Genomic DNA, 12,853 nt, shown 5'->3' with positions numbered 1-12,853 from the left:
ATTAAAGTTTTAACTTTGATCGAAGGCATATAAATTAAAATATTAACTATTTATATCAAAGAAAACTATTCTTATTTAAAAGGAAAAATATTTTAATTACATATATAGGTTTTAATATTAAGCGTAATAAAATTATGCGTACATAAATGTCACAAGTTTTACTATTATTAATTTACTCAAAGAAATTGTCTCCATATATTTTATTTTAATATCATAAACCAGTAATTGGAATAGCTAAAAGAAGGTAAAAGTTAATTGTAGCTGTGGCAACACAGATACAACTTCCGTTCCCGGCCGGGGCGGCTAGCACAGAAATACACTAGCGCTTGAACAGAGAGGCTTATATTATTATTTTATAAAAGCTTAAGCTACTGACCTACGTGGGCGGGATCAAAACATTGAGTACGATCGTATGTTGATAGAATACATTAAAACAATAAATAATAACAGACAAACGTTTATTTGTGAATTAAAAATATTAAAAACAAATATTAAGTGAAAGGCCGAAGTGAAATACGAGACATTTATTATTAATTGACTTATAGTGTTACATTTTAATTATTGAAGAAAATATGACAGCTTCAACAATGATTGAGCTGGAATCCTGGATTATCTACCAGTGTGTTCTTAATGAGTGCCATGTCTCCAGCTCATGTATGTATTTTCATTTAATTTTACTTAACTTACTTTAATATAATTAAGCTGTAACTTTAACTTTTTGTATATCATATCTGTAGCTTTACTTCTTCTTCTTGTAATAAAGCGTAAAAAGTAATAATAACTTATAATTCTCATAGTATAGTTAGTTAAAAAACAAGGTCCAATTGCAACATGTGCTGGTTCTGCACCAAACACTAAACATATTTAATTAAAGTTAATTGGCGATGCTCTTCGCACGACCAGCTTTTATGTATTTTGATGAATGAAGGCAGATGTGTTTTAATTAATGTCGTCATTTCTATATTAACAATAATTTATATTAATAACTCACTATGTATAAAGTTAATAAAAGCTTGCTTATATACTTATTTATTTGCACAATCAATTTAATAGAAATATTATGATTTATTTAATATGTATTAAGAAATATAATTATTTAAGTATTATTATTTTTATGTGTATTATATTATGTACGATGTAAGCCTATTTAGCATTTATTTAATATTTCTTTTGCTTATTATTTTTTATAATAACCGATGGTAATTATTGGGTTTTTTACAAAAGATAGGAAACAAACGTTTGTGGTTAGATATTGAATTGTAAATTGTACTGCGTATGTACCTAAGTAACGTAGTTACGTTAAATTTTCCATATTCTTTTTAAAGGATATTTTAGAAGAAAAAAACAACATAGCTTAAAAAAACCAAATTAGAATTAAGGAAAAAAGTCATTTTAAATTTGTATCCACGACTACCACCACGCTGAGTCATAACATACAAATCCACTAAGAAAATAATAAAAGAATGAATGAAGTTAAAGGCTCATTTTATGAATTTATGTATAAAGAAAAAATTAGCACTTCTTTGTCGATATAAAAAGAAATAAATAAATTACAACGGACTCAATAGTAAATATCTACGTAGGTAGCATACCGGTATATAATTAAATCGTATGTTTGGTGCAACAATGACGTAATTGTACGTTGTTTTCAAAGTTATTAATATCGGTATCAATCACGCTGTATCCCACATACAGCAGGGTAAGCAGAGGGAACCTATTGTTAAGATATTCCGTTCCCCACTCGGTTTTCAAAGTTAAATTTCTATAATCTATATACTAAGAGACTCCTGTTAATTTAACAACTTCAAAAGGCATAAATACGTTCACTCATAATCACTCATAGATAACTAAAACTGAAACTGCCTCTTAAATACTGTTAAGTTGAATTTAGTCACCCAATACTGTGTGCCAACGGAAATCGCGGCGCGATTAGTGCAGGTGTGTCTTGTGTATTTTATATAGACTGTAGATTGTCTCTCTAATAAAAGAACTTCGACTAAACCCTGGATTATATGTACTTACGAGTGCGAGTTCATATCCAATAATAAATTTAAAAAATGAAAGGAAATTTTAATGTTTTAATATTATTATATGTATTTCCATTTGTAATGATGATGTAAAATACATTAATGTTATATTAGCATATAACGTCATATTAACTATTTATTGAAATATAATTATTACCTATCGTTTATACATAATGTTGTGTTTTTCCTTATTTATTATATAAATATAGTAAAATTAAACATATATGAATCGATCTTCCGTCACGGCGGGTCCAAGGACGAGTCGCGACCTTGCCACGAATCCGTTGAGGGTTCACCCTGGGTTAGGTGCGTATAAAATATGGCTGTAATAACTACCTTGTACGGGTACGGAATGGTAAAGTGGCATAGTTTTATGTATGGCCATGGAATATTTTTTGAGGTTTTTTCTTAGGACGTTTGTTTTTTTTTTCCAATGATATTTTCCTTTTATAAAGTGGCCAAAACCTCATTAACTGTAAATAAATATAAATAAATAAATAAATAATTATTTATTTGAGGCCAGTCGTGGCGTGGCCAGGGGTACAAGCGTGTGCCTGTAAACGTGACAAGTTGTGAGTTTTTCTCCCTCTAGTAACGAGTCAATGCGCTGTGTTGAGTTCTGTTACTCAACTCGTAATGCCTTGAGAAATGTCTTAACTCTTCCGCCGCATTCCCAAGGTAGACTGGGAACCTTAACTCTAGGTTCCCAGGTTCACACGCTTGTGTTCCATCGCCAGAATTGGTCTCGCTATCTAATCAATATGATATTTAAATACACAACCACCACTCTGTCCGAGTAACAAGAACTGGACTAGAACGGTTTTTCTCTATTCCATCCTTAATAATTAAATTTTATTCTAAAACGTAACGGCAACAAATTAAAAGTCCACAATAGTTTATTACCTAAGAGACGCTAGAGTTCAGATATTAAACGTGATACACGTGAGGAACGTGACTTAAACTACAAAGTAGTTCCCGTCTCGACCCTCGACCGGTACTCCCAACTCCCGGAGGCATGGCGTCCCCAATTAAATTTACGTAATTGAAATCTTATCCAGGGGTTTTTGTTTTCGTTACGCTTGAATTGTAACTACGGTAATTATAAATTGTCGATTCATTGTAAAAATAGACTCTAAAGAGAATATTTCAATTTTTACGTTCCGGTGTCGAGGCAAACTGCGACATTGAGTTCGGACACTGAATGCCTCGGGAGCGGAGTGTCTTAACACTAGGCTTCCTCTGCTTTCCTGCTATATGCGGGATACAGCGTGAAGCTGAAAAAAATATTGACTTTTGTTTAATTTTACATACAAAGAAGGTTTACATAACATAAAGTAAGAGATCATCGTCTCAATAACACCTCAGTGGTCGCACAGGAAAATTCAATTTGTAAGAAGCAAAGAGTTCAGGCAGTAAATGGCTTACTGTATTCTTCCATGATTTAATTATGCAAAGTGAGGAACTCGAATACCATATTAAAACTTCATAATTTTGTCTTCACTATTTTAACTATTTGTATGGCTATTAGCTTAATTATTTAGCAAACGTACAAACTTTTGAATGTGGCGGGATTTGAATCCTTTTGGAACATCCTGAATCCTTCGCCTCGATACCAGAGCGAAGAAATGAAAATATAAATTTAAATAATTTATTTCCCTTGAATGGGCATCGAACCCACAAACCTTGTGCCCCTGCGCCACGAAGGACCTGAACTCCGTAACTTAGAAGATTAAAATTATAATAACAGATTGAAAGCGTAATTATAATATAAAGCAAATTAAAATGTTTCCAACAAAACAGGATTATAAAGTGAAACGGTCGTAATCTCTCTGAAGGAAATCTTTTAAGAGTCTCTTAACCTACTTAGAGATTGCAAATATTTTATTGTTTACTATTGTAACTGGAATCATTATTAATTGATGACGGTGTGGCTCAGTAATATATGACTATAAACGCATAGTGGATTCAATTCTCACTCAGATAAATTAAAAGGAGGAGGGAGAGAGCGCACGTTCAGTCCCCCCACTTCACACGCAATGTCTGGAACTCAAACGAAAACCAGAGAAGAAACGTCCTAACACTAAACTCTCAGTCTTCTCTTTCATGGAATTTATTTATTTATGATGATTATTATAATTATTTAATATGAAATACTGTTTAAATGTAACATACATACATCAATATTCAACTAGGACCAAAGTAATCACGCAAGTACTAAAACTTTCTCGATATTTGCCGTAACAGATGTTCCGTAAGTCAATGTCGCCCAAAACTTGGACCATTGGGTAACTCCATTGTACTCGTATATCCCCTTAAATTACCTTCGTCACTCCAACCCCTACAAACTTTATAAGCTAAATCATTCTGAATACACTTATGAGTTTCATGTAAAATTGATTTCTCTTCATGCATTTATCGTATAATGCGAGGCACAGACGGAGAGAACACTCTGTCTTTGCTTTCCGTCTTAAATAACACCCTGCTTTGTCTAACTAAATAAATAGTTATATGCTTAGTTCTAGCAAAAAGCAGGCAGAGGGAACCTAGGAACCTAGTTTTAAGACTCTATTCTCCATTAATATGTTTCCGTTCCCCCACTTTCGAATTCTAAAGGCATTGCATATTAAGTGGTGGAACTCAACACCGCGTTTAATTCGTTTCCAGAGCTAGGAAATGAATTAATGAAAATATTTCACTTTGCTGGGTGGAAATAGAACCCACAACCGCGTTTATAGTACTGTAACACGAGGGTCTGTACCTATATGATGGTCAATAATATTAATTTGCTTTCCTTTCTCTACTTAAGCCAAGTAGAAATGACACATACATTGCAGTGCCTCTTATCTTTGAGTTTTGTGAATTATACTTTGAATGACGAATAGTTAGTCAGTGTTACTTCCGGAAAGTATAGGATGTTGGTGTATCAAAATGTCTATTATTATAATGATATTTGTACTAAAAAGTCTCTGGCAATTTTATTTTCTTCATCATGAAACTGAGTGATGAAAATGAATGAAATGGGAAATGGAATATCTTAACACTAGTTTACCAGGTTCCCTCTGCCTACTCTGCTACGTACTAGTGTGAAGCTACATAAAAAAACGTGATACTAAGCCCTTAACCTTCTTCGATAAACAGACTACCTAACACAAAAATATTTTTTCAATTTAAACGAGACTTGCGCTTTCAGTAAAAGAAACTCTTCAGCTTTATTATATTAGTATAGAAGTACAGATAACAAATCTATATTCACATATAAAAACCTTAATAAAATATCCAAAGCATTTAAAATAAAAATAAATAAACAAATAGAAATTTAATCTGCACATGTCTACAATGATGACATTGAGTTTTATAGATTCGTCCTCACATATCACAGCAAGTACGCGCCAGCCGAAGTTAGGATTCCAGGAATGTGGAATTAAGACGAAGTTTATTATGAGCTCTCAGAACGCGGCATTCCAAGAGACGAACCTTCATAAGAATATATGTATGGAATTACATACTTTATGAACCTGAAGCCGTTGTAGCGCAGAGGTAAAAGCTTGTGACTGTAACGCGATGCTTGTGGGTTCGATTTCCACTTAACCAATATTTTCATTTCGTCGCTTTGATACCAAGGCAAAACTGCGACGTTGAGTTCTGCCACTCTACACACAATGTCTTGAAAACTTCGGCGGTAAATAGACAACGGAGTGTTTTTAAGACACTAGTGTTAATCAGCAGGTTTCTTTTGTCTATCCTGTTATATGCGGGATACTGCGTGAAGCTGAAAAAAATATATACCTGATGTACATTATTCTACGAACATAATCGTATTTGATACCAGCGATATTAAATTTGGGTCTTTCGCAGTTCATATGTAAAGTGGCTATCCCAACTGTCTCTATGGTAATAAATATACAGTATTTTCTTACTTTTCTTTTTATATAAGAAGATTTTTTATCTACACGCATTTTCCACTCGTTGAGACCTGTCTTCATTTTCCGCTTTTCGCCAAAATATAAGCAATTTCAAAATGTTTAAACCAAATAATAATATAAAATACTTATTCTACTATAGAAACAGCTCCCGAGGCTTAGCGTGTTGAGTGGAAGAACTCAACGCCGCGCTTAGCCCTGTTACTAGAGCGAGGAAATAAAAATATTAAAATATTTAACTCCCCGGAGTGATTACACTCTCACGTTTGTGCCCCAGCGCCACAAAGTTTATATTATAATAATAGTTAAGTATTTAATATAAATATAATTTATTTTAACTTCAGCAAAAGTCAATAAGGATGAATTTCTAGTACAATCCATCCCCTCAAATAAAAACGAAAGAACGTAAAAAGTAAAGATGTCCACAGCCGGCGCGGCAGGTGCGAGAACAGCTGTTGGTTACCAGCGGCCCTTATCCTGTACCCTGTTTATATACTTGCTTGTAGCTGCGAAATTACCTTTCTTATTGGGGTCGTAACCTTTTGTCTGGTATAAGAAAAGAAAAGAAGTATTTCTTAGCTATTTTTAAAGTAGGTTGGCTACCTGGTGTTAATTATATTATTATGTTATTTTTATATATTTTTTCTAATTTATAAATATGCAATTTTACATGTAATTTATTGTTTTTATGTTATAATAAAGCAATAAAAAAGAATAAAAAAACAAAGAAACGCTCTACTATTAACCAGAATACCCTATTATATGAAAGATTTATATTATAAGTTATAAGTAACCCTATTATATTATAAGAAAAAAGCCTCAATTTTCTATTTTCACTTACTATTTATTATAAACTCGATATAAATCAAATAGCATTCATAAGTAAATTCTCCTCAAGCCCCGGTACTTTCGTATTAATGATCTCATTAAGTTGAGGCCGTAGTGTCGCAGCGGCACTGTGTCTGACTGTAAATGCGACGAATGTCGGTTCGATTATCACTGAGGAATAAAAAAAAAATTAATTTCTTCGCTCTGGTAACAAGGTAAAACGTGGCGTTGAGGTCCGCAAATCGATATAAAATTTCTCTAAAGTTTTGCCATGTGCGGGAATCTGAACTGAGTGTCATAACACTAGGTTCCCTCTGCCCACTATATTTGGGATACAGTGTGAATTAAATAACCTTTTTGTACCCACAGTACTTTAGTATTAACAATCTAATTAAGTTTCAACCCCTACATTTCATAGAATATGTAACGACATTAGAAAGACAGACGTACCTATGCGAACTAAAATTGTAAGTTCTGTGACATTTTGTTATGGAAGCACTACAGCAGATTGGGTTTCATTTTTAATATGACATTTTAGGTTGCTCTTCACACTTCAATTACATTTCTAGCTATGGCAGCTAAAATCCTTTTTGTGACAACAAGTATTAAGAACAGTGTGTTTTAAGAAACAACATTTTCTTGTTCTGATATTTATTTATTTTTTATTTATGTTTTAGACTTTTATGTTAATTTTATTCTTTCTTAGGTATATAAAATGTAGGTTGCTATTAATAATCTTTCGGCGTTTTGGATTGATTATGGATTACTAATTTCACAAAAATATATGTATAATGAAGTCGATTTTTTGGTGATTCACCTGATTTCTACTCTCTCTCTACTCTACCATATATAATCATACTCTACAATTCTGTCTTCTATTTAAGTAATTGAAGTTAAAGTTGTTGTTGAAATTAAGTTAGAAAATTGTAGTTAATAAGAGGCGTATTTCTGAATTAAGGCGTAATAAAAAAAGCAAATAAGTTACAAATCAGCCTAATTTCTTTGATACATACATATCCATATCAAATAATTTGACAAAAATACTCTCCTTCGGTCCGTAAATAATTTACCCATAAAATTTTACTCCTATGGCTTATAACAGAAGTAAAAAATATAAATCAATTATTTGTCAAAGAAGAATGCATGCAGTTCAGTCCTTTTATTCAGTTTTTTTTTTATTGTACCCATTTCTTATTCTATTAGAGCAGTGACAATTGTAGAAAGCCTAGATCACAATACCTGCCGCCTTTGTTCAGGTAGACAAAAGAGTAAGCCTATGACATCTCACAATGGAATTAATAAAAAAATCTTTGCTAACTCTCTGTGTGACTTATATATTATTAAAAATTAAATCGCTCACGGCAGGGTAAACTGAGGGAACATAGCGTTAAGACACTCCTTCCTCCACTTTTCATTATATATTTTGAAGCATCACGTATTGCGTAACTCAACGCCGGTCTTTGCTTTGGTGCCAGAGCGACGAAATAATGATATTAATAAATAATTCATTCCGTTGGGTTGGGATCGAACCCTTAACAGCCGCGTTACAGCCACAGGTAAAATATATTAATTCTAAATCTCTTTCAATAGACTTTTTTTCAATTAAATTTTGATGCACTTACAAATCAGATGACTAACGTCAATACTAAGTATCTATAGTAATATTTACAAAGTAAGACATTGAATCATAGAAAAATAATAAATACTTGGGTTATTTATATATACGTGCTTTTGAATTGAACGAATTTGTGCGCATAGGAACGTAAAACTAATTATTGATCGATTTTAGGATTTCCATCTCTTTATAAATTAAATCAGCTTCACGCTGTATCCCATACACGGCAGGGTAGGCAGAGGGAACCTAGTGTTAAGACACTCCGTTCCTCACTTTATAACATTTATAACTATTTATAACAAAGAAAGAAATTTCCAAATTTTTCCAATGCTAGCATTCAGCGATGATATATCGAACATACGATAATCGTAGATATAGATTGGAGATATCCAAAAAAAACTTAAAATTTCTTATTAACTACACTTTCCCGACACATAATTTCTAAAGTTCTGGAGGGAAGTTGAGAAAAAACTGTCTAAACCGGATCTCTGCTGCTGCAGCTGAGCTGGTGTTAAAATATTCGTAGTTCAGAGAACTCCGTTATCATTTTTTCACATAAAAAAAATCAATTTACAAATTAGATATGTAAAATTATAGTAATGTTTGATGCTAAGCGCATTCATAGATGATATTGTAACATTCAGTGCTAAGCCAAACACCACACTTACATGGAAACCGGTACGTGATTCAACCATGATTCATTGGAACAGACAATCGCTGGTTGTCTTTGACGCAAATATTTACGCTATTCTTTATAAAAAAGTATTTATATATTTATTACATACATTATATATACATATTTTTTTTTTGTTATATTTTATTAATTAATATACTTTTAGTCTAGATATCTTTTTTGGTTGTAGGTATAGTAGGGAATGGGGAATTTTATAATTTTATCCTTTCGACTGTCTATTTTATGATATTTTTTTATCTTAAACCAGGCTCGGCTTTTGTCATTTTTTTTTTCATCAGCCTATCGCCGTCCACTGCTGAACGTAGGCCTCCCTCATCAAGCGCCAACCATCCCGGTCTTGGGCTTCTCGCATCCATCCGGAATCCATCAATCAATCATCCATTTTGTCATAATGACTATTAAATATTATTATTTTATTGCGCAAAGAAATATCAGAGTCAATCAGTCACTATATTACGTCCTCACATATTTTGGGAACACAAAATATAAATAAAGTTTTAAGCTTCTACCGAATGGACCAACACTAGGAATGTTTGAACACTTCTTTCCACTTCCGTCCAGCTTACGAAATATTGCATTCTGAATGACAGAATTTATTAGATATCAGCAAATAATATTTTCATATCTATAACACCCTGTTACTGATAACAGGGTTTCAGGTAGCAAATATATAGGTCACAAAATTCCCGTGTCACCTCCCAACTATCCATCAAAATCCATCAGGAACACCCTGTGGACGAAATATACATGATACACGTAGATCAATCCAAAATATGAACCAAATTGGCATCATCTATAACAGTTATAACGGTGTCTATTCCGGTTCCGTATCGGTCAATTAGTTGTATCATGCTTTATTAACGACCCGAAAATGTCATAAGTTTTAAAATCAAATCAGCTTCACGCTCTATCCCGCACATAACAGGGTAGGTAGGGGGAACCTGGAAACGTGTTGATTGGCGGAACTCAACGTCGCGCTTTGCGATCGAAGAAATGGCAATATAAATTAAAATCAATATTTAATTTCCTACATTCAGAATCGAATCCACAACTAGTCGCGTTTAAAGTCAAACTTTGTGCCTTTTGTGTTTTAATCAATTTTTGTTTGAAACGAACGAACTTTATCATAGAGTGTCTTAACACTCCGAATTAAGTTTAGACCCATCAAATTTAAACATAATGTATTATAGTAAGTTTATTATCAAAATTTATTACACAGAAGCGTACCTTTTACATATATTAGATATCATACAAAACTATATCGATGTAGACAAACAGATATAAATAAAATAAATCAATTTTAAATTTCAGTACAAACATGGAATAAAGGAATAACAAATGGAATTTGATATCTTTGTTTATTTAAACAAATTGAGTCCAACAATATAATCAACGCTAGCACTGCGTTCGTAACATTGTCTTCTATTGTATTTTATAGCGACAATTATCTAGAAATTCTAGAAGACTAAACATTTTTTGATGATCGTCATTATATTATATGAAACGGTAGTTCGGATTGCGGTAGTTTAAAATTGCAATTGAGGTCAAAGTGTGTGGACTGTAAATGCTAGTGGTTGTGAGTTCGATCTCCACTCGAGGTAATGAAATAATTATTAAATTTCTATTTTAATTTTTTTGCTATGGTGTCGAGGCAAAGCGCCGTTTGCCTTATGTTATCATACATAAATACATACATGTATACATACATAGCTTCACGCTTTATCCCTAGCGGGGTAGTCAGAGAGAACGGACCGCCAAACGCTACCCCAGTGACCTGACCTGACCTCACCTTCCTCCAGTATCTTTGATACTGTGTTTTCGAAGGCCTTATGCTACCAGAGCAATGAAATAAAAAAAATAATTTCGGTGATAATCGAACCCACAAACGTCGTTTGTGCCACTGCGCCACTACTGAATGAATTATACATATTTTTTAATTATAAAGTATCAATATTTCATATATTGAAATGCATTCAGTAATGTTATCTGATGGGAACCTATATGTATACCGTATGTATTATTCTGACCGTAATTCGACGCTCGTATTGTTACCGCGACCCGGCCTTTGTTGAATTCGCTTATTATGTTTCATCTAGATTGTTTTCATATATCAATTGAAGAATGTAATTTATATGATATTTGTTTGAAATAGTCTAAATATTAATTGATTGTGTTAGTTAATTATTCTTGATTTTTAATGGAAAAGGTTAAGAAAGAGAGAATTTTAAGAAATAAATTAGGTACCTAGAACTCAAAGGCGAACTTTTTTGACATGACATTTTCTCCGTTTGAAAGTATTTCTCTCTGTTCTCAGAATTCGGTGGAAAATGGAGAACGGAGTGACAACAACACTAGGTTTCTTTTGCGTACCCTGCTCGCGAATTGCAAACTTGAAGCTGATTTTTTTAAGTTATAAAAATATAAATAAAAAGGAATACTAAAGTAAATTTAAGTAAATAGCCTAGTAATTAGGCTAGTTAAGCATTAGCACGTAAAGCGTAGGTTAAGAAGGTTTAATGACTCAACGTTTAGTTATTCAGAATTCACAAACGATGTCTACAATTATACACTACAATTTTATTTCATATATAACCTAATTTTTCCCTTAATTACGAAAATTACTTTTAATATAATAAACCTAAAGTAATTCTAGAAAAATAAGTTCAATAAAGTTGTAATTAAATCATTATTATTATATAAACAGTGTATTATATAAACAGTGTAAACGTTTATTGTGGGTTTGATTCTCACTCTAGGAAATAAACTAGTAAACATTTCCATTCCTTCATTCTGGTAACGAGGCGTTAACTTCCACCAATCAAATACAATGCCTCTAGAATTCGGTGGATAGTGGCTAACAGAAATGTCTTAATGGAAACTGAGTAGCCCTAACACTAAGTTCAAGTTCCTTCTGCGTTTCCTGCTATATGCAGGATACATCGCGAACCTAAAAACAATATAAGTAAAACAACTAATTATTTGAGTTAAAACTAACATACCTATCTTTTAAAGCATTTCTCTTTAAAACTAAGTTTTTAAACCTAGTTAAACGTAACTCGAGCTAAGTTCACGCAATAATTATCGAGTTCTTATGTTTTACTAAAGTGTTGTCATAGAAATGGGAATACCACGTTGTGAGTATAACTTATTCACTGTACTCACGAAACCAATTTCCGAGTAAAAACAGTGGTTTGACGTTTAAGTAGTGTTGTATTTCTCTTTAAAATGAAATTTAGAATCTAGATTTATTTCTAACAATATTAGTAATTAGCAAGTAGGTTCTTTATAGGTTGGTATAATTAAAAAATTACGCTATTTAACATGCTTTTTTAATCTTCACGCTTTATAAAGCACCCCGTTTACCACTTCCCCCCACAAATAATTATACTATGTTCGATTAATTGATATTTTTTTTTATTTCATTGCTCTATGAAGACAACACACGGCGTTGAATTCCGCCACTCAACACGTAACGCTATAGAATTCAAAGTCGTGAACGGAGTGTCTCAACACTAGGTTCACTCTACCAACCCTGCTCTACGTGGGATACACAGTTAGGCTAAAAAAAATATTTAACTTAACACACAAAAACAAAATATTGTACTTAAAATATTTTTTGTTGCAACATAACCACCATTATTCGTATTCTTAATGAATAATAACAATGTGGCAGCAGTTTTTAGTTATTGTAATAATAGTCGCACGGTTTTACTCTCTCGAAAGTCGAGTGAAAATGATTTGCTTCTCCCATTGAATGTCTGCTTACCGA

At 32.6% G+C, this 12,853-nt stretch overlaps 1 protein-coding gene across 2 annotated transcripts in view; it reads left to right on the top strand.

Moving 5' to 3' along the window:
* Positions 1–297: 297 nt before the first annotated feature.
* Positions 298–12,853, top strand: part of sigmar (Tumor necrosis factor alpha-induced protein 8-like protein sigmar) — a 45,099-nt gene continuing 32,543 nt past the window's right edge. For both annotated transcript variants that reach the window (XM_085208395.1, XM_085208394.1), the window contains exon 1: positions 298–654. In XM_085208395.1, coding sequence (XP_085064521.1) covers positions 573–654 — 82 coding nt within the window. In that variant the 5' untranslated portion in view covers positions 298–572. The remainder of the gene's footprint in view (positions 655–12,853) is intronic.

The sequence above is a fragment of the Heliconius melpomene genome, chromosome 4 (genome assembly GCF_056956725.1).
Source record: "Heliconius melpomene rosina isolate 202511_hmr_F chromosome 4, ASM5695672v1, whole genome shotgun sequence".
In the NCBI taxonomy this organism is placed as follows: Eukaryota; Metazoa; Arthropoda; class Insecta; order Lepidoptera; family Nymphalidae; genus Heliconius; species Heliconius melpomene.
This window is presented reverse-complemented; position numbering and strand designations above follow the sequence as displayed.